The 23068-nt window shown below is 40.4% G+C and overlaps 1 protein-coding gene and 3 long non-coding RNA genes across 5 annotated transcripts; 1 reads left to right on the top strand and 3 right to left on the bottom strand.

Annotated features, from left to right (window-relative positions):
- Nucleotides 1-3617: 3617 nt before the first annotated feature.
- On the bottom strand, nt 3618-5969 carry LOC139354316 (uncharacterized). Its single transcript, XM_070998539.1, has 4 exons — nt 5777-5969; nt 5128-5725; nt 4059-5026; nt 3618-4003 (listed from the first exon to the last, which is right to left on the bottom strand). Exons 1-4 carry the CDS (start codon nt 5967-5969, stop codon nt 3618-3620), a joined length of 2145 nt encoding a protein of 714 aa, XP_070854640.1.
- Nucleotides 5970-10331: 4362 nt separating this feature from the next.
- On the top strand, nt 10332-11468 carry LOC139354005 (uncharacterized). Its single transcript, XR_011605070.1, has 2 exons — nt 10332-10609; nt 10690-11468. It is a non-coding gene; the product is annotated as an uncharacterized lncRNA (long non-coding RNA).
- Nucleotides 11469-14705: 3237 nt separating this feature from the next.
- On the bottom strand, nt 14706-18565 carry LOC139354004 (uncharacterized). Of its 2 annotated transcripts, XR_011605069.1 has the most exons (3): nt 17764-18565; nt 15076-17683; nt 14706-15018 (listed from the first exon to the last, which is right to left on the bottom strand). It is a non-coding gene; the product is annotated as an uncharacterized lncRNA (long non-coding RNA). The 2 variants fall into 2 exon arrangements; XR_011605068.1 differs by having other exon boundaries at nt 14706-17683; nt 17764-18025.
- Nucleotides 18566-21630: 3065 nt separating this feature from the next.
- LOC139354186 (uncharacterized) lies at nt 21631-22764 on the bottom strand. The gene is made up of 2 exons (XR_011605274.1): nt 21987-22764; nt 21631-21906 (listed from the first exon to the last, which is right to left on the bottom strand). It is a non-coding gene; the product is annotated as an uncharacterized lncRNA (long non-coding RNA).
- Nucleotides 22765-23068: the final 304 nt, after the last annotated feature.

Genomic DNA, 23068 nt, shown 5'->3' with positions numbered 1-23068 from the left:
TTAAATTGTGCGCAGCAAATTTACATCTTTCGTTTTCTAAAGTGAAAATAATAAAGTCAGGTAAGTGCTACATTAAGTTGACGATGTTGTGCTTTGATCTTAGTTTAAAGTATTAAGGTATTCAATGGGTTCCGTTAGCCGAAAGTGGATGATGAAATGTTTTGCGCCAATAAAAATCCTGCAAAGGGTGAAACACAGCTCTAAAAGCTAAATATGCAAATAAACAAATAAAACGCATTTTTTAAGCATATGACCATAAATTTAATCAGGAGCGTTGGCCAAGGATTCGGAGGACCCGGACAAAGGTTTAAGGCCAATGTAAAAAGCAAATTAACGTAACATAAAATTAGGCCTACTACCAATAAATGTCTTTTAACAGAAAACCTAAATAAAATTATTTAATTAAAATATATTTAAAAGTATAAACAAATTTATGTATTTTAACTTCTATAAGTAAAAACTCATGGGAAAACTTCTGGTTTTCGCAAGTGATTTCACTTGGGACGTGTCACTTGCAAGTGATTTCATAAGTGAAAACTCATGGAAAAAATCTGATTTTCACAAGTTACAGGCCATACGAAAAATGAGTATAAGGAAAAAGTGAAATCCCGTGGGACTTCGAAAAATTTTCATTTGAATTTTCACTTGTGAAAATGCGGACATCCCATACAATTTTCTATATGGAGCGTCACTAGTTCTTCACTTATGCAAGAGGACATGTCCCACGGGATTCACAAGGTGAATCACAAGTGAAACCCGTGGGACATGTCCTCTTGCACAAGTGAAGAACAAGTGACGCTCCTGTCCGTATGAACGCTTAGATCACGGAAACTATAAGAGCTAGAATGTTGGAGCTTCGCATGTAAATTTTTGGGTCCACTCTACCGCACACAAACGGCCATAATACTAAAACCCGTCCAACGCCCACATTTTCAAATATTTTGTAAAAATTTTATTATTTTATATATTATTAATTTTGTGGGTATACAAAATTATTGAAATCGGACCATTCAATGAAAAGTTATAACCAAATAATAATCAGTATTTTGGAAATTCAATCGAAAATGCACTCAACATGCAGCAAATCATCTGTTTCCACTAAAACACCTTCAAGCCGCTAGGAGCTCTATATGCTAGTTGGCGTTACAGGCTAGGTTCTTTAGCTAAGTAACTGGTATCTAATAGTTGAGGACATCGATTATAGCATTTTTTCTTTTTCTTAGATTTGTATGTCAAGCCGTTTTTGCTGCAGGAACTTGTTCCCGTATATTTAGTAACAAACAAAAACACCTCTTAACGAACTAAGAATCTAGTGACAATCGCACTTTCAACAAACAAAAGTTCTGTTATAAACTTTAGTGACGAAAATGTATTATCCGATATACTAAATAAATACACCTTTTAAATTTTTTACACTCTGCACGCAGCAACTCAATATGTTTAGCTGAAGGATTTTAATAGTGTCGAATGAGAAAAACACAGGTATATTTGGGCCCTCTTTGTAGGACTCGAACCAATCAAACGACCTGACAAATACCTCGTATATCAAGGGGCATCGGTCAGAAAGCACAACTAAATTGTATATACGTTAATTTCAACAAATAGTCGGTCAGCACGTAGCTTTACAGTATTATAATTAGGAAACCTCATAGTTCTTTATTTAAGAAAATTCTGCTAAATTCGCAATACGATCCACAAGTGTCAAGGTTAAAAAGCTAAAAGGTATGTCATTGTTCTTGACCTACTCCACTTCTCGCTTCAGCACTCCCCTTGGTTCAAGTTCTAGCACTTCATGGTATTGATTTATTTTTTACATTATAAATTTATTGAGTAATAATTTAGTAACATAATAGTGGCTAATGCATATGGAATTAAATAATTACAATTATTTTTGTTAGCGGAAAGTATCGAATTTACCACCTGTTAAGGTGCGCATATCAGGAAAACGCTAACTATTCACGACAACAAACGTCGCTCATAGCGCTTTTGCAATGGTACATACAACTACATGGCTGATACTCGCCGCTGTAAAGTTTATAGTAGTCTAATAGACTGTAGGATACTGCACGAATATTTATATACGTATGTTTATAAGAAAGGAACCGTGTTCCGACAAACTTACCCCCTGTTTAAATCCTTGGCGATGAGATCTCGACGCTCCGGATCCTGGGCTTTGGAAAATATTATATTAAATACGGCTGTTTTTAAATATACCAATCCACTTAAACACAAAATATATAGATATATTATGCCAGTGGCGTGCGACTTCTTCAACGGCTGGTGGAGAGACTCGTCGTCTCTTATTGTTCATCATGATTCGCACTTTGTCTATCGATTCGTTTGGTTTAAATGTATTGCAATGCATTTTTAAATGCTTCCAATGTTTTTTTTAATTTCACTTTTTCTCCGATTGCTCTACTTAAGGATATTGGTCTTTGCTTACGCATAGGTTTATTTTTACCTTTGATTGGCTCGATTAACACATTTATATTTTATATTTTGTCGGCTGAGCTGTCCAGGCTGATATCTTCACTGCTAATGTTTTATGTTAAAGGTATATGCGGTACTCCAGTGCTTTGTTTTATTTTTGAACTTGGCTCATGGAATCTTCTTTTGGATGTTTCATCTTTTGATCTAACTGACGATCGATTAAATCATATTTATTAGAAATGTTTGGTTTATATGTTTAGAAGGTGTAAGAACTATTATCAAAGCTTTCTAGTGCTGAGCACGTTTTTCGGGCTATTTTTAAACCAGCGGTCCACTCGGAGACCCTTCCTTTTGAATTCCGCTAAAGAAGTTAATGGGGATGTTAGCAACAAGCGGCCCATCAAATTCATCTTCGGCGATTTCATGTTTTAGCTTGAAATGCAAATTATGCATATCGGAAACATAATCGCTTAAGGTTTCGTGCGACCCTTGCTTGCATTCCATTAACTCCTTGACCTTCATTAAGTCACTTCCTGTAGTGGAGACGGCCGTCTCATTTCCTGGGTCAATCAGTAGTAGTCCAAATCGTAATCTTCCATTTCCTTTCAATACCATTTAGTGGCTGCACCTGCCAGAATAATATGGAATTCCCGAAAGACTTCTTGGCGGCTTAGGCCACAAAACTTTTGCAAGGGGTCGACGCAGAAGAGGAAACTTTCAACTGTCATGCCGCGACGTTTCCATCGAACTTTAGGTTCCATTTGTCCAGCCTAACTTCTTTTGGCCTCGGTACCTGAAACGATGGTGTTAACAAATTAGACGCCAGAAGTGTAACTGTTTAAATTGATTTTTGTTTGTATTCACCGAACATTCTATATAATTTAATACAATCAATTTCGATGCGCTGTGGTTGCGTTGGTAGCAAAAATGTGACTGACTGTAGCTGGGTATATTACTACAAGAATAGGCTGAATTAAGTCGTAAACACGTTACCGTAAGAGATGAATGGAAAAGTACTGACCGAGGCAATGCATTTAGCAAAGCTCTTGCATGTACATACGATTAAGCTGCGCTTCATGCGCGTGTATGTGTAAATAGATAACACAGGCGAGCGAGAGATAAAGTTTACAAGAATAAATGTATAGGGTGTCTGGTTCCCCAACATACCGCCCCCCCTGAACGGCTGTTCAGCAAAGGGGCAAGATCGCCAATTTGGTAATTGGCCGCTTGAAGACTCCTTGGGCGGTTTTGACGGTAACAACTCGGACCTTGTCGTCTTGTCCGGCGTGTACCTCCTGGATACGTCCTAGAATCCATTTCGATGGAGATAGATTTGGTTCCTTAAGCACTACCAGTGTGTCGACCTTCAAATTATCGTCTTCCAGTTGCCATTTGGTGCGCTCGTGCAGAGAGGTTAGGTACTCCATATGCCAGCGTTTCCAAAAGCCTTGGACCATTGCTTGTAGTTGAGTCCATCGTTCCAAGCGGTTGATGGGGACGTCTAGACGGGATGGCTCCGGATGGGCCTTTCCACCAAAGTTCGTGGTCAAGAAGCTTAGATGGGTGAAGTCCCCTGGATGCGCAGTCGGCAGGATTATCCTCGGAGCGGACATGGCTCCAGCAGCTACGTGGGTATTCGCTCAGTATCTCAGCCGTTCTGTTGAAGACGTATGTGTTCCAATTCCGTGGTGGTGCGGACAGCCAGTGTAGCACGATCTCCGAATCTGTCCAGCAGATCGTGTTGTTAACAGAAATAGTTAACGACGCTTTAACAATAGTGAGCAGCCGTGTCAGGAGTAGGGCAGCGTTCAATTCCAGGCGTGGAATTGAGACTGATTTTATTAGAGCCACACGTGTTTTGGCGGCTACGAGATTTATGTGGAACTTCCCATCCGATGCTACTCGACTATAAACAACAGCACCGTACGCGTGCATGGATGCGTCTGCGAATCCGTGCAGTTGGATGTGTTGGTAGGGTGCAGCAATATACCGAGGTACTTGGCATTTTGTCAGCGACGAGAAATCCTCTACTAATGCCCTCCAGCGTGCATTCAGGGCTTCAGGAATAGGTTCGTCCCAGTGTATTACAGCGGTCCAACTTTCTTGGAAGATGAGCTTGAGAAGCACGGTGGTAGGCGCTGCAATCCCGAGTGGGTCATAGATCTTGGAAAGTTGCGATAATAGTTCTCGTTTCGTGGGGACAATGCTGAGATCGAATTCTGTAGGTTTGACGAACATTACATCACGACCTGGATTCCACTGAATTCCAAGGACCTTGACGGGCGATTCCATGTGTGAACCTTTGGTGAGCTGTATTGGGTCATAACATCGATCCTCTTCAGGTAATGATTGCAGAAGGTTCCAGCAGTTAGCGCTCCATTTCCGCAGTTTGAACTTCGCTTTTCCTAAGAGTCCAATCAGCTCCGTCTTTAGAACCAGAAGATCTTCTACCGAATCGCATCCAGTTGGGATATCGTCCACATAAGCATCTTGTGATAATGCTTGTGATGCGGCCGGGTACTCGAGGCGATGATCGTCAGCTAGTTGCTTCAAAATCGAACGGCCAGAAATGGAGAGGGCGCTAGGCCGTACGTGACTGTTAACAGACGAAAATGAAGCATAGGTTCATTCTCATTTTTGCGCCACACAATACGTTGAAAATTGGTGTGACGCCTAGAAACTTGAATCCCTCTAAACAGCTTTTCAATATCTGCGCATAGAACATATCGGTGCTGCCGGAAACGTAGGCAAACCCCGAGCAAGTCCCGCTGAATCGGTGGTCCAATATGAAGTCTGTCGTTTAAGGAGATTCCAGAACTGTCTTTTCCAGATCCATCGAAGACCACCCGACATTTGGTCGTCAGGCTATCCTGCTTGATGACAGCGTGATGCGGTAGATAAACGCAAGTGTCAGGGTCGTCCATTACTTGGGCTGATGTCAGTTGTTCCATATGACCGCGTTGCAAGTAGTCATCCAAAAACTCTTCGTATTGCTTTTTGAGTTCCGGATGTCGACGAAACCGTCGCTCCAATGAGACTAGGCGGTTGGTGGCCTGGGGAAGAGTTGATTCGATAGGCGGGGCTCCATCCTTGAAGGGATACTCGACGATATAGACCCCGTCTTCGAAGCGCGTGTGAGTGTTTGCGAAATGACTCTCTGTGGGATCACTGGAGTCCAAGAGAGATTGGTTAGGTTGCACATTGTCCATTTCCATGAACGATCGAACCATCGTGTCGAGATCCGCGTGATGGGTCACGGCCGGAGTGATGTGGTCGTCGCAGGCAGTGTACGAGCCTGCAATAATCCAACCAAAAATTGTATTGAGAGCGATGGGATAGCTCTTACCAAAATATTTTCTTTCTCCGGTATATAGAGACCATAGTTGATCAGATCCAACGATGACATCTATAGATCCAGGAGTGCAGAACGTCGGATCTGCTAAGGGAAGTGCTGAGATTTCCTTCCAGGTTGAAGATGATGTGTCAATAGTTTGCGCTGGAAGCGATGACGTCAGCGAGGACAAAATGAAGGAGTCCATCTCGATGATATGATCCGAATGCCGAGAGCGCAGCTTAAAGTGTGCGCGCCCTCGAGTATGACCGGCGTTGTTTGCGGCCAGACCAAGAATTGAAATTCGTGCATGCGTTCGATGCACGCCAATCCGCTGAACAAATGATTCCGATGCCAAAGTAATGGTGGATCCCGTGTCTAAGAGCAATCTGCATTTTGTTGTATTTCCCCAAGCGTCGTCGACGTCTGCGAGAATGGTTGGCAACAGGGTTTGCGAACCTGCATACGAAATATTTTCCAGGGTATGATGAGTGTAATTGTTCCCCACAGGAGGAACGCTGCCTGATGGTGTCTCTTCGTGAGTGCGAAGTTTATTGTTTGTGCTGAATGATCTATCTCGGGGGGTTGAGGACAGATTGCCAGTGTTTACGCTAGGTGACTCATTAGGCTCTCCAGGTCGAAAAGGCTGCGGTGTGTCGTGGACCAATGTATGATGTTTGCGGCGGCAGACCCGGCATGTGTGTTTCGATGTGCAATTGCCGACCATGTGTGAAGCGCTGAGGCAGTTAAAACAGAGCTTTCTGGTTTTCAGGAATTCTCGGCGAGCTGCGATGTCCAACGTTAGAAATTGGTCACACCTGTACAGCTGATGAGTCTGTTGGCAATATAAACACTTGTTGTCGTCGCGTCTCTGGTGGGCGTCAGCATGATGAGTAGCAGCCGATCGTCGAGCTTGAGGCGCGCGACCGAGTTGGCAGGCTTCAAAGGTTTCGCAGTGAGATGTGAAGAGGTTAGAAATTGCTCGACGGTCACACTGGAATTTTCAGATTCTGCGCGCTGGGCCCATGACTGCCGAGTTTCAGGATCTAACTTTGATAATAATATAAATATTAACCAGGGATCTCGTTCATCGCACTGAAGTGCTCTTAACCCACGAATAACTTCATCTGCGCCGTCCACCAATTTACGCACAGTGCTGATGCTACTGGTTGTGGCACTAGGTAGCGTTAGAAAACTGTTCAGAAATGATCGGATAATAAGCGGTTTTTTGGTGTACTGTTTTTCCAACTTGTCCCAGGCTTCACTGTAGTTTCCATTGGTCACTGGAATATGTTTCACTAATGCGAGTGCCTCGCCAGACAGGTATGATTTCAAATAGTGAAATCTTTGGCAATCAGTGAAATTCGTATTTGATGCAATCGATGCCGTGAACATGTCCGAAAAATGTTTCCAATCCTCATAATTTCCTGAAAAGGTTGGGAGCTTGATTCGCTCGAACTGAAAGTCCACATGGCTTCTGCGAGTAGTGTTGAATGATTGATCGGAAACAAGAAGAGTATTGTTAGCGACTTCAGCCTTTAAATCTTCAAGCGTATTACTGAGAATAGCGTATGTAGCGTAGTGTTTTCCTCGTATATATCAACGTCTTCAGCAGGGTCTTCCCAAACCTCTTCAGACTCGTAGGCGTACAAATCCTCCGTAAGTCGCACAAACCGCAAATAGTTGTCCTGTAGCTGGGCCAATCGCGCGACTAATGTCGGGATTGACTGAATATCTTCCACAAATTTCGTGGCATTGTTATGCGCACGAGTAGTCGGCTCGAAGGACCAGTAATTTTATGTTAAAAAATTAGACGCCAGAAGTGTAACTGTTTAAATTGATTTTTATTTGTATTCACCGAACATTCTATATAATTTAGTACAATCAATTTCGATGCGCTGTGATTGCGTTGGTAGCAAAAATGTGACTGACTGTAGCTGGGTATATTGCTACAAGAATAGGCTGAATTAAGTCGTAAACACGTTACCGTAAGAGATGAATGGAAAAGTACTGACCGAGGCAATGCATTTGGCAAAGCTCTTGCATGTACATACGATTAAGCTGCGCTTCATGCGCGTGTATGTGTAAATAGATAACACAGGCGAGCGAGAGATAAAGTTTACAAGAATAAATGTATAGGGTGTCTGGTTCCCCAACAGATGGGTTCCGATCTATCTCCTGTCCTAGCGGATTCCGTGCAAGCTTCCACGACTCTCTTTCAGGTGAATCTTCTAGCCGTGGAGCGCTCGCACTCCGGGGTTGGTGATTTTCTCCGCGCGTCGTAGCTTGTGTCACTCTTCCGGTGCTGGGTTCGAAAAAGACCTTTTGCTTGGCCCCCATCATTTATGAAGTTGCCCTTCTCTGTAGGCCTTCGATTTCTTTAATAGTTTTACCTTGCGCTGGTTAATTCTGGCAAGCACTTTTAATTTTTTCACTTTTGTATGCTTAGTATAACAAGATCAAGGTGATAGTTTTCAAAAATGCCCGGTCAGACAATAAATGTTTCTCTGCTCACAAAGTCTCTCTTCGGTCAAGAACCGTCCGATATTTAAACCCCAAAAACCCTGCTCGGGGTAATGCAGTCACCATTGCCCGGCCTGCACCCTCATGGAGGGTTCAGAAGGAGTATTTTTGCCAGCCGAAGCAGACAAAAGTATCCATAATTTTTTTTTAATTCAGACCACTATACCAAGGGGAATGTTAGGTTTGAAAATTTGCAAACGAGCAATAAAAAGTGCGGGAAGAGCACAAACTCTGCACGCTTAAGCTTTCGGTAAAGCCTAGTACTCAGATTGGCTAAGAGTTTAACTAGTCGAAAAATCTTATTATTTGTAGTGTGACCGAAGTTTTCAAAGTTCACTCGCAATGCATGTGGCATGGTCTTACTGTCAAGCAGCTGGGCTTGTTGCCAAACGGAAAACAAATCAATTGGAGCAATTTAAAAAAGAAGAGTCTGCTGGTGCACAAAATAAAAGTAAATTAAATGTTCAACGAATGTTTTTATTTATGTAAATTAGAAGTGTAAGGCTTCATTCTCGTCCCACGGATGCTTCGCCATCTTTCCCGCGCCATCTGTAGTCCCGCTCCGAGTCCAAATAGGCTGGTCAATAATTGCTGGTAATGGCTCCTCCAGCTGTCCCTTAGCGTGAGACCTTTTTTTCTCATCCCTATAGAAGCCAGCGCGTCCTCCATCTCCGCTTTAGCTGTCAAGTAGCTGGTGGAGGTGGAGTCCTCAATGGAGAGCTCGTCGGAGATAAGGCGATGTCCCATGTTCCTTCCCACTGGGATTCTCTAGTGGATCTAGTGGAGCGCTTCAACTATTCTGCATATTTGCCTCGTTGTGGTATTGCTTCCTGTCGGTTAATAATGGGCAACAGCTTGGATTAGGCGTCCTTTTTCATCTGCACTGACCTCCTTTAGCCGGTTTTGTGTTTTTCTTCCATTTTTCATTTTTAAATTCCCCACCGCTTCTGCACGAATACCGCCAAAGATTAAATTTCTTATTCTTTGGACCGCGGCTAACGGCGTTCATCGAAAATTCACTCTCGAAATCTGGTATTTTTTCTGGTATTTCCTTAGCTCATCTGAGTACCGCGCCGAAAAACAGACCCGACGAAAAGCCTTAGCCGCCTGATTGCCTCTCGCTCACTCCTATGGTTAGCTCGCGGTTTTCGTCGATGTGAGTACTAGGCTTAAAGGAGGAAAAAAAATTGAAATTGACAACGCATAAAGGAAAGCAATAAATCACAAAAACAGAAACATAAAATTCAAATTGCAAATGGATTTACTTAGATTTTGCACAGAATAGAATAAATTCACTCGCGAAGAGAACGAAATAGTGATCCTAATTAATAAAGGGACCGAATATTAAAAGTTTTGATATAAAGCGTTAAGAGAAAATACTAATTCCGAGATCAGAAAAATAACACGACCGTTATCTTTGAAAGTCAGACTTCTTTTTGGGTTTAAACTGAAAAAAATTAACCAGTTCAATTCCTAGTTCAATAAAATCACCAACAAATAATTGGTTTTGTAGTTATCGGGTGTAAAAAAGGCACAAATAACGATATAATGTCAACAAATACCAAACAAAAATTAAATCTTCATACCATACAAAATATTCGTCACGAAACCCTTCAAGGTACTGTTGAAAATAAGATGGTTCCACTTTCATAAGGCGAAAAATAACTGCTGCCAAAGATCTTGTAAATACTCGTATATATTTATCTGACTTGATTCTTCACATATCTTTGGTTTGCCACTGCTGAAACACAAACAAATTAGATAGGAAATTATTTATATATATATATATTATAAGAGAATTGACTAGTTCGTCACCTTACCCTACTCGTTACTTAACCCTACACTCCCTTTCCAATATTTCCTTCTTCCTTTTTAGTTTAAGCCTAGTACTCACACCGACGAAAACCGCGAGCTATCCATAGGAGTGAGCGAGAGGCAAATAAGAGGCTAACGCTTTTCGTCGGGTCTGTTTTTCAGCGCGGCACTCAGATGAGCTAAGAAAGTACCAGAAAAATATCTGATTTAGCGAGTGAATTTCGATGAAAGCCTAGTACCCAGATCGGCTAGGAGTTTCACAAGTCGAAAAATCTGATTCTTTTTAGTGTGACCGAATTTTTCAAGACTCACCCGCAATGCATGTAGCATGGTCTGAATGGTCTGAAAAAAGTGTGTCCGCAAAAGGGCCAGCTGGAGGAGCCAATACCAGCCATTACCAGGACGCTGGGCGACTTCCTGCAGCATCAGAGGAACTACCCCGTGTTCCCAATCCGACTTTGGATTCGGAGCTAGACTGCAGATGGCGCGGAAAAGATGGCGAAGGAAGCTGTAAGCTACTAATTTACATAAATACAAATATTCGTTGAACATTCCATTCATTTTTATTTTATTTCTTTGTGCGCCAGCAGACTCTTCTTACCACATGGGCTGAAAAGTCCCGGGTCGAACACATAGATGGCGCTAATTTTGTTGCAGTCACCTTTTTTACAGTTAATACTAACCTTCAAAAGATAACTCATAAAATTTCATAATATTCTATTCATTAGTTTGTGAGTTATAGTGCTAAGAGTGACGCTCCTTTTGTTATTTTCAAAACAATGGATCAAAAACAATTTCGTGTTTTAATTTTACACTGCTTCTTGATGGAAAAAAATGCCGTTCAAGCGAAGGAATGTCTTGAAAAGTGCTATAAGGACTCTGCTCCATCAGAAACAACAATAAAACGTTAGTTTGCTGACTTCAAACGTGGTCGTAGAGACACCGATGATGCAACGCACCTTGCCACAAGTCAATCAAAACAATCACAAAACTACATGAATTGAACTTCGAATTGCTCCCATATCCACCGTATTCGCCAGATTTGGCTCCCAGCGACTACTGGCTGTTCGCAGACCTGAAAAAATTCTCACTGGTAAGAATTTTCCCAGGAATGAAGAGGTTTTCGCTGAAACTGAGGCCCATTTTGAGGCAAAAGATAAATCGTTCTACAAAAGTGGTATTGAAATGTTAGAGCGGCTCTGGAATAATTGCGTTGCGCTTGATGGAGATTACGTTGATGAATAAAGCTAATTATAAACCAAAAAAACCGTGTTTCCTATGCTCCAATTGATTTGTTCTCCGTTTGTCAACAAATTCAGTTGCTTGACAGCAAGACCATGCTACATGCACTGTGTGTGTACTTTGAAAACTTCGGACACACTACAGGAACACGATATTTCGACTAGTGAAACTCTAAGCCGATCTGAGTACTAGCCCTTCAGTTCTGCAGTAGGGACGCGGCGACATTGTTCAAGGCAAAAAGCTTTTTTGTCTTTTTTTTTAGTGCCTAACACGCTGTGCCACTGTTGACGTCAGCAGAGAAGTCGGCGCAGCGTAGGACTGCCTACGAAAACGATTGTGCAACAAAGAGAGGCAGATATTCGGAGGTTCCCTGTCTTTCTTTGTCTTATAATCTGCCTGCACTCGGCGCTCTCAGAGACTAATTTCGGCCGGTCCGTTATTTCGTTTGCGTCTCTTCGTTATGTTCGGCTAGCGACTAATGATTCGTCGGAAAAATTTTCGTGGCGCAGCGACATGTGAATGCCCTAATGTTCATTATTGTATATAAAAAAAAAACAGCTAATATTGTTTTATAAAAGTAAATTATTTGATTATAGTAAAATTAAGTAAATCGAATTTACTTTTAATGTTATGCTTACTTATTATATATTAATATTACAATATAATTTTTTAGTTAATTTATAGAAATTGAGTACGTTAAAATTGATTTAAATATTTAAAAAATTTAAATATTACCATTATTAGAAATTATACATTCGGATATTTTTCGCTTTAGGAAGGGTTTAGGTGCAGAGGCACGCGCCAACTGCGAAGAGAAAACAAAAGCTTTTCATTTGAATTTTCACTTGTGAAAATGCGGACATCCCATACAATTTTCTATATGGAGCGTCACTAGTTCTTCACTTGTGCAAGAGGACATGTCCCACGGGATTCACAAGGTGATTCACAAGTGAAACCCGTGGGACATGTCCTCTTGCACAAGTGAAGAACTACCCCTTCAGTTCTGCAGTAGGGACGCGGTGACATGGCTCAAGGCAACATACGTATATAAATATTCGTGCAGTATCCTACAGTCTATTAGACTACTATAAACTTTACAGCGGCGAGTATCAGCCATGTAGTTGTATGTACCATTGCAAAAGCGCTATGAGCGACGTTTGTAGTCGTGAATAGTTAGCGTTTTCCTGATATGCGCACCTTAACAGGTGGTAAATTCGATACTTTCCGCTAACAAAAATAATTGTAATTATTTAATTCCATATGCATTAGCTAATATTATGTTACTCAATTATTACTCAATAAATTTATAATGTAAACAAGGAAGAACGCTGTAGTCGAGTACCTCGACTATCAGATACCCGTTACTCAAAGGGAAATAGAGATATGCAAGCAGCAAAGCGAGATTAAAATGCGCCACCTACCGGCGGTAGACAGATTTAAGCGTTATGGGCGTTAGAGTGGGCGTGGCAAATTTATTTTTGGATCAATCGATAGGTATTGACGACACCAATACATTTCAGATACAATTTTGTATCTAGCATGCAAATTGTGGCCGTCATAGGTTTTCGCGGTTTGTGGGCGTTTAAGTGGGCGTGGCAAACTTTTTTTTAAGTCAATCGATAGGTATTGATGAGAACAATACATTTCAGTTAAAATTTTCTTTCTAGCATCAAAACTGTACAGTTTTGGGCGGTTTGTGGGCGTTAGAGTGGGCGTGGCAGTCTACTGAAACAAACTTGCGCTGCGTAAGAAGCTCAGGAATCTGTACGCCAAATCTCAATAGCCTAGCTCTCATAGTTTCCGAGATCTCAGCGTTCATCCGGACAGGCAGACGGACAGACGGACATGGCTAGATCGACTCGGCTAGTGATCCTGATCAAGAATATATATACTTTATGGGGTCGGAAACGCTTCCTTCTGCCTGTTACATACTTTTCGACGAATCTAGTATACCCTTTTACTCTACGAGTAACGGGAATAAAAAGAAATCAATACCATGAAGTGCTAGAACTTGAACCAAGGGGAGTGCTGAAGCGAGAAGTGGAGTAGGTCAAGAACAATGACATACCTTTTAGCTTTTTAACCTTGACACTTGTGGATCGTATTGCGAATTTAGCAGAATTTTCTTAAATAAAGAACTATGAGGTTTCCTTATTGTAATACTGTAAAGCTACGTGCTGACCGACTATTTGTTGAAATTAACGTATATACAATTTAGTTGTGCTTTCTGACCGATGCCCCTTGATATACGAGGTATTTGTCAGGTCGTTTGATTGGTTCGAGTCCTACAAAGAGGGCCCAAATATACCTGTGTTTTTCTCATTCGACACTCTTTATTAAAATCCTTCAGCTAAACATATTGAGTTGCTGCGTGCAGAGTGTAAAAAATTTAAAAGGTGTATTTATTTAGTATATCGGATAATACATTTTCGTCACTAAAGTTTATAACAGAACTTTTGTTTGTTGAAGGTGCGATTGTCACTAGATTCTTAGTTCGTTAAGAGGTGTTTTTGTTTGTTAGTAAATATACGGGAACAAGTTCCTGCAGCAAAAACGGCTTGACATACAAATCTAAGAAAAAGAAAAAATGCTATAATCGATGTCCTCAACTATTAGATACCAGTTACTTAGCTAAAGAACATAGCCTGTAACGCCAACTAGCATATAGAGCTCCTAGCGGCTTGAAGGTGTTTTAGTGGAAACAGATGATTTGCTGCATGTTGAGTGCATTTTCGATTGAATTTCCAAAATACTGATTATTATTTGGTTATAACTTTTCATTGAATGGTCCGATTTCAATAATTTTGTATACCCACAAAATTAATAATATATAAAATAATAAAATTTTTACAAAATATTTGAAAATGTGGGCGCTGGACGGGTTTTAGTATTATGGCCGTTTGTGTGCGGTAGAGTGGGCCCAAAAATTTACATGCGAAGCTCCAACATTCTAGCTCTTATAGTTTCCGTGATCTCAGCGTTCATACGGACAGGAGCGTCACTTGTTCTTCACTTGTGCAAGAGGACATGTCCCACGGGTTTCACTTGTGATTCACCTTGTGAATCCCGTGGGACATGTCCTCTTGCATAAGTGAAGAACTAGTGACGCTCCATATAGAAAATTGTATGGGATGTCCGCATTTTCACAAGTGAAAATTCAAATGAAAATTTTTCGAAGTCCCACGGGATTTCACTTTTTCCTTATACTCATTTTTCGTATGGCCTGTAACTTGTGATAATCAGATTTTTTCCATGAGTTTTCACTTATGAAATCACTTGCAAGTGACACGTCCCAAGTGAAATCACTTGTGAAATCCAGAAGTTTTCCCATGAGCTTTTACTTATAGAAGTTAAAATACATAAATTTGTTTATACTTTTAAATATATTTTAATTAAATAATTTTATTTAGGTTTTCTGTTAAAAGACATTTATTGTTAGTAGGCCTAATTTTATGTTACGTTAATTTGCTTTTTACATTGGCCTTAAACCTTTGTCCGGGTCCTCCGAATCCTTGGCCAACGCTCCTGATTAAATTTATGGTCATATGCTTAAAAAATGCGTTTTATTTGTTTATTTTCATATTTAGCTTTTAGAGCTGTGTTTCACCCTTTGCAGGATTTTTATTGGCGCAAAACATTTCATCATCCACTTTCGGCTAACGGAACCCATTGAATACCTTAATACTTTAAACTAAGATCAAAGCACAACATCGTCAACTTAATGTAGCACTTACCTGACTTTATTATTTTCACTTTAGAAAACGAAAGATGTAAATCTGCTGCGCACAATTTAAATGGCTTGCTTCCCTTTCAATAACTCAAACAGAATGAACCAAGTATTCCTCTCACCCCTTTACATGATTTCTTATAATTTCTCTTCGCTGTTGTTATTATTATTATTTTCACTTTAAAAAACGAAAGAAGTAAATCTGCTGCGCACAATTTAAATGGCTTGCTTCCCTTTCAATAACTCAAACAGAATGAACCAAGTATTCCTCTCACCCCTTTACCTAATTTCTTTTAATTTCTCTTCGCTGTTGGCGCGCGCCACTGCACCTATACCCTTTCTAAAGTTAAAAATATCCGACTACATAATTTTTACTTTTTTGAGTAAAAATACAAAATGAATTCTTTAAAAATGATAGTATTAAAATGTTTTAAATATTTAAATAAATTTTAACGAACTTAATTTCTATAACTTAACTAAAAAATTATATTGTAATATTAATGTATAATACGTAAGCATAACATTAAAAGTAAATTCAATTTACTTAATTTTGCTATAATCAAATAATTTACTTTTATAAAACAATATTAGTTGTTTTTTTTCGATATACAATAATGCTCCTAAAATATTAGGGCATTCACATCTCGCTGCGCCACGAAAATTTTTCCGCCGAAATATTAGTCGCAGCCGAACATAACGGAGAGACGCAAAAAAATAACGGACCGGCCGAAATTTGTCTCTGCGAGCACGGAGTGCAGGCAGATTATAAGACAAGAAAGAGAGGGAAATATCCGAGTATCTGCCTCTCTTTGTTGCACGATCGTTTTCGTGGGCAGTCTTCTACGCTGCGCCGACTGCTCTGCTGACGTCAACAGCGGCACAGCGTTTTAGGCACAAAAAAAAACAAAAAAAGCTTTTTGCCTTGAGCCATGTCACCGCGTCCCTACTGCAGAACTGAAGGGGTAGTTCTTCACTTGTGCAAGAGGATATGTCCCACGGGTTTCACTTGTGAATCACCTTGTGAATCCCGTGGGACATGTCCTCTTGCACAAGTGAAGAACTAGTGACGCTCCATATAGAAAATTGTATGGGATGTCCGCATTTTCACAAGTGAAAATTCAAATGAAAAGCTTTTGTTTTCTCTTCGCAGTTGGCGCGTGCCTCTGGACCTAAACCTTTCCTAAAGCGAAAAATATCCGAATGTATAATTTCTAATAATGGTAATATTTAAATTTTTTAAATATTTAAATCAATTTTAACGTACTCAATTTCTATAAATTAACTAAAAAATTATATTGTAATATTAATATATAATAAGTAAGCATAACATTAAAAGTAAATTCGATTTACTTAATTTTACTATAATCAAATAATTTACTTTTATAAAACAATATTAGCTGTTTTTTTTTTATATACAATAATGCTCCTTAAACATTAGGGCATTCACATGTCGCTGCGCCACGAAAATTTTTCCGCCGAATCATTAGTCGCTAGCCGAACATAACGAAGAGACGCAAACGAAATAAGGGACCGGCCGAAATTAGTCTCTGAGAGCGCAGAGTGCAGGCAGATTATAAGACAAAGAAAGACAGGGAACCTCCGAATATCTGCCTCTCTTTGTTGCACGATCGTTTTCGTAGGCAGTCTTCTACGCTGCGCCGACTTCTCTGCTGACGTCAACAGTGGCACAGCGTTTTAGGCACTAAAAAAAAGACAAAAAAGCTTTTTGCCTTGAACAATGTCGCCGCGCCCCTACTGCAGAACTGAAGGGCTAGTACTCAGATCGGCTTAGAGTTTCACTAGGCGAAATATCGTGTTCCTGTAGTGTGTCCGAAGTTTTCAAAGTACACACACAGTGCATGTAGCATGGTCTTGCTGTCAAGCAACTGAATTTGTTGACAAACGGAGAACAAATCAATTGGAGCATAGAAAACACGGTTTTTTTGGTTTATAATTAGCTTTATTCATCAACGTAATCTACATCAAGCGCAACGCAATCATTCCAGAGCCGCTCTAACAATTCAATACCACTTTTGTAGAACGATTTATCTTTTGCCTCAAAATGGGCCTCAGTTTCAGCGAAAACCTCTTCATTCCTGGGAAAATTCTTACCAGTGAGAATTTTTTCAGGTCTGCGAACAGCCAGTAGTCGCTGGGAGCCAAATCTGGCGAATACGGTGGATATGGGAGCAATTCGAAGTTCAATTCATGTAGTTTTGTGATTGTTTTGATTGACTTGTGGCAAGGTGCGTTGCATCATCGGTGTCTCTACGACCACGTTTGAAGTCAGCAAACTAACGTTTTATTGTTGTTTCTGATGGAGCAGAGTCCTTATAGCACTTTTCAAGACATTCCTTCGCTTGAACGGTATTTTTTTCCATCAAGAAGCAGTGTAAAATTAAAACACGAAATTGTTTTTGATCCATTGTTTTGAAAATAACAAAAGGAGCGTCACTCTTAGCACTATAACTCACAAACTAATGAATAGAATATTATAAAATTTTATGAGTTATCTTTTGAAGGTTAGTATTAACTGTAAAAAAGGTGACTGCAACAAAATTAGCGCCATCTATGTGTTCGACCCGGGACTTTTCAGCCCATGTGGTAAGAAGAGTCTGCTGGCGCACAAAGAAATAAAATAAAAATGAATGGAATGTTCAACGAATATTTGTATTTATGTAAATTAGTAGCTTACAGCTTCCTTCGCCATCTTTTCCGCGCCATCTGCAGTCTAGCTCCGAATCCAAAGTCGGATTGGGAACACGGGGTAGTTCCTCTGATGCTGCAGGAAGTCGCCCAGCGTCCTGGTAATGGCTGGTATTGGCTCCTCCAGCTGGCCCTTTTGCGGACACACTTTTTTCAGACCATTCAGACCATGCTACATGCATTGCGGGTGAGTCTTGAAAAATTCGGTCACACTAAAAAGAATCAGATTTTTCGACTTGTGAAACTCCTAGCCGATCTGGGTACTAGGCTTTCATCGAAATTCACTCGCTAAATCAGATATTTTTCTGGTACTTTCTTAGCTCATCTGAGTGCCGCGCTGAAAAACAGACCCGACGAAAAGCGTTAGCCTCTTATTTGCCTCTCGCTCACTCCTATGGATAGCTCGCGGTTTTCGTCGGTGTGAGTACTAGGCTTAAACTAAAAAGGAAGAAGGAAATATTGGAAAGGGAGTGTAGGGTTAAGTAACGAGTAGGGTAAGGTGACGAACTAGTCAATTCTCTTATAATATATATATATATAAATAATTTCCTATCTAATTTGTTTGTGTTTCAGCAGTGGCAAACCAAAGATATGTGAAGAATCAAGTCAGATAAATATATACGAGTATTTATAAGATCTTTGGCAGCAGTTACTTTTTGCCTTATGAAAGTGGAACCATCTTATTTTCAACAGTACCTTGAAGGGTATCGTGACGAATATTTCGTATGGTATGAAGATTTAATTTTTGTTTGGTATTTGTTGACATTATATGACTATTTTTGCCTTTTTTACACCCGATAACTACAAAAGCAATTATTTGTTGGTGATTTTATTGAACTAGGAATTGAACTGGTTAATTTTTTTCAGTTTAAACCCAAAAAGAAGTCTGACTTTCAAAGATAACGGTCGTGTTATTTTTCTGATCTCGAAATTAGTATTTTCTCTTGACGCTTTATATCAAAACTTTTAGTATTCGGTCCCTTTATTAATTAGGATCAATATTTCGTTCTCTTCGCAAGTGAATTTATTCTATTCTGTGCAAAATCTAAGTAAATCCATTTGCAATTTGAATTTTATGTTTCTGTTTTTGTGATTTATTGCTTTCCTTTATGCGTTGTCAATTTCAATTTTTTTTCCTCCCTTAAGCCTAGTACTCACATCGACGAAAACCGCGAGCTAACCATAGGAGTGAGCGAGAGGCAATCAGGCGGCTAAGGCTTTTCGTCGGGTCTGTTTTTCGGCGCGGTACTCAGATGAGCTAAGGAAATACCAGAAAAAATACCAGATTTAGAGAGTGAATTTTCGATGAACGCCGTTAGGCGCGGTCCAAAGAATAAGAAATTTAATCTTTGGCGGTATTCGTGCAGAAGCGGCGGGGTATTTAAAAATGAAAAATGGAAGAAAAACACAAAACCGGCTAAAGGAGGTCAGTGCAGATGAAAAAGGACGCCTAATCCAAGCTGTTGCCCATTATTAACCGACAGGAAGCAATACCACAACGAGGCAAATATGCAGAATAGTTGAAGCGCTCCACTAGATCCACTAGAGAATCCCAGTGGGAAGGAACATGGGACATCGCCTTATCTCCGACGAGCTCTCCATTGAAGACTCCACCTCCATCAGCTACTTGACAGCTAAAGCGGAGATGGAGGACGCGCTGGCTTCTATAGGGATGAGAAAATAAGGTCTCCCGCTAAGGGACAGCTGGAGGAGCCATTACCAGCAATTATTGGCCAGCCTATTTGGACTCGGAGCTGGACTACAGATGGCGCGGGAAAGATGGCGAAGCATCCGTGGGACGAGAATGAAGCCTTACACTTCTAATTTACATAAATAAAAACATTCGTTGAACATTTAATTTACTTTTATTTTGTGCACCAGCAGACTCTTCTTTTTTAAATTGCTCCAATTGATTTGTTTTCCGTTTGGCAACAAGCCCAGCTGCTTGACAGTAAGACCATGCCACATGCATTGCGAGTGAACTTTGAAAACTTCGGTCACACTACAAATAATAAGATTTTTCGACTAGTGAAACTCTTAGCCAATCTGAGTACTAGGCTTTACCGAAAGCTTAAGCGTGCAGAGTTTGTGCTCTTCCCGCACTTTTTATTGCTCGTTTGCAAATTTTCAAACCTAACATTCCCCTTGGTATAGTGGTCTGAATTAAAAAAAAATTATGGATACTTTTGTCTGCTTCGGCTGGCAAAAATACTCCTTCTGAACCCTCCACGAGGGTGCAGGCCGGGCAATGGTGACTGCATTACCCCGAGCAGGGTAATGCAATGTCGCTTGTCCTGTCCGAGGTAGTGCAATGTCTAGCTAAGGCGACTGGTTCAACCTCTTGAATCAGTGGCCATGGTTAGAGGTGCCTGGCGGTAGGCATAAAACGCAGGTGGGTTCCCTTGAAAAACAAACAAGTATGGACGGCGAATCTTTGCGGTTTCCTTTGACATATTTGGGCGGTGGACAATTTTTAGTTTCTCTGACCGACGCCCCACGGCGCATTAGGCTGACTAGAAATGGAAGGTAAGGGCATGTTAGCTTAGCGGAACCCAGTTGTGTAGAAGCGGCTAACACCCCTAGTTAGGGATATTCGTTTTGTTTTATTTGTGGGGTTTAAATATCGGACGGTTCTTGACCGAGGAGAGACTTGGTGAGCAGAGAAAAGCACCCCCACAACATATAAACATTTATTGTCGACTTGTTAAGCGTTTACGTCTCTGACCGGGCATTTTTGAAAACTATCACCTTGATCTTGTTATACTAAGCATACAAAAGTGGAAAAAATTAAAAGTGCTTGCCAGAATTAACCAGCACAAGGTAAAACTATTAAAGAAATCGAAGGCCTACAAAGAAGGCCAACTACATAAATGATGGGGGCCAAGCAAAAGGTCTTTTTCCAACCCAGCACCTGAAGAGTGACACAAGCTACGACGCGCGGAGAAAATCACCAACCCCATTCACATGTCGCTGCGCCACGAAAATTTTTCCGCCGAATCATTAGTCGCTAGCCGAACATAACGAAGAGACGCAAACGAAATAAGGGACCGGCCGAAATTAGTCTCTGAGAGCGCCGAGTGCAGGCAGATTATAAGACAAAGAAAGACAGGGAACCTCCGAATATCTGCCTCTCTTTGTTGCACGATCGTTTTCGTAGGCAGTCTTCTACGCTGCGCCGACTTCTCTGCTGACGTCAACAGTGGCACAGCGTTTTAGGCACTAAAAAAAAAGACAAAAAGCTTTTTGCCTTGAACAATGTCGCCGCGTCCCTACTGCAGAACTGAAGGGCTAGTACTCAGATCGGCTTAGAGTTTCACTAGGCGAAATATCGTGTTCCTGTAGTGTGTCCGAAGTTTTCAAAGTACACACACAGTGCATGTAGCATGGTCTTGCTGTCAAGCAACTGAATTTGTTGACAAACGGAGAACAAATCAATTGGAGCATAGAAAACACGGTTTTTTTGGTTCAAAATGAGCTTTATTCATCAACGTAATCTCCATCAAGCGCAACGCAATCATTCCAGAGCCGCTCTAACATTTCAATACCACTTTTGTAGAACGATTTATCTTTTGCCTCAAAATGGGCCTCAGTTTCAGCGAAAACCTCTTCATTCCTGGGAAAATTCTTACCAGTGAGAATTTTTTCAGGTCTGCGAACAGCCAGTAGACGCTGGGGGCCAAATCTGGCGAATACGGTGGATATGGGAGCAATTCGAAGTTCAATTCATGTAGTTTTGTGATTGTTTTGATTGACTTGTGGCAAGGTGCGTTGCATCATCGGTGTCTCTACGACCACGTTTGAAGTCAGCAAACTAACGTTTTATTGTTGTTTCTGATGGAGCAGAGTCCTTATAGCACTTTTCAAGACATTCCTTCGCTTGAACGGTATTTTTTTCCATCAAGAAGCAGTGTAAAATTAAAACACGAAATTGTTTTTGATCCATTGTTTTGAAAATAACAAAAGGAGCGTCACTCTTAGCACTATAACTCACAAACTAATGAATAGAATATTATGAAATTTTATGAGTTATCTTTTGAAGGTTAGTATTAACTGTAAAACAGGTGACTGCAACAAAATTAGCGCCATCTATGTGTTCGACCCGGGACTTTTCAGCCCATGTGGTAAGAAGAGTCTGCTGGCGCACAAAGAAATAAAATAAAAATGAATGGAATGTTCAACGAATATTTGTATTTATGTAAATTAGTAGCTTACAGCTTCCTTCGCCATCTTTTCCGCGCCATCTGCAGTCTAGCTCCGAATCCAAAGTCGGATTGGGAACACGGGGTAGTTCCTCTGATGCTGCAGGAAGTCGCCCAGCGTCCTGGTAATGGCTGGTATTGGCTCCTCCAGCTGGCCCTTTTGCGGACACACTTTTTTCAGACCATTCAGACCATGCTACATGCATTGCGGGTGAGTCTTGAAAAATTCGGTCACACTAAAAAGAATCAGATTTTTCGACTTGTGAAACTCCTAGCCGATCTGGGTACTAGGCTTTCATCGAAATTCACTCGCTAAATCAGATATTTTTCTGGTACTTTCTTAGCTCATGTAAGTGCCGCGCTGAAAAACAGACCCGACGAAAAGCGTTAGCCTCTTATTTGCCTCTCGCTCACTCCTATGGATAGCTCGCGGTTTTCGTCGGTGTGAGTACTAGGCTTAAACTAAAAAGGAAGAAGGAAATATTGGAAAGGGAGTGTAGGGTTAAGTAACGAGTAGGGTAAGGTGACGAACTAGTCAATTCTCTTATAATATATATATATATAAATAATTTCCTATCTAATTTGTTTGTGTTTCAGCAGTGGCAAACCAAAGATATGTGAAGAATCAAGTCAGATAAATATATACGAGTATTTATAAGATCTTTGGCAGCAGTTACTTTTTGCCTTATGAAAGTGGAACCATCTTATTTTCAACAGTACCTTGAAGGGTATCGTGACGAATATTTCGAATGGTATGAAGATTTAATTTTTGTTTGGTATTTGTTGACATTATATGACTATTTTTGCCTTTTTTACACCCGATAACTACAAAACCAATTATTTGTTGGTGATTTTATTGAACTAGGAATTGAACTGGTTAATTTTTTCAGTTTAAACCCAAAAACAAGTCTGACTTTCAAAGATAACGGTCGTGTTATTTTTCTGATCTCGGAATTAGTATTTTCTCTTGACGCTTTATATCAAAACTTTTAATATTCGGTCCCTTTATTAATTAGGATCACTATTTCGTTCTCTTCGCGAGTGAACTTATTCTATTCTGTGCAAAATCTAAGTAAATCCATTTGCAATTTGAAT

This window comes from Drosophila suzukii (assembly GCF_043229965.1).
Source record: "Drosophila suzukii chromosome 2 unlocalized genomic scaffold, CBGP_Dsuzu_IsoJpt1.0 scf_2c, whole genome shotgun sequence".
Classification (NCBI taxonomy): Eukaryota; Metazoa; Arthropoda; class Insecta; order Diptera; family Drosophilidae; genus Drosophila; species Drosophila suzukii.
This window is presented reverse-complemented; position numbering and strand designations above follow the sequence as displayed.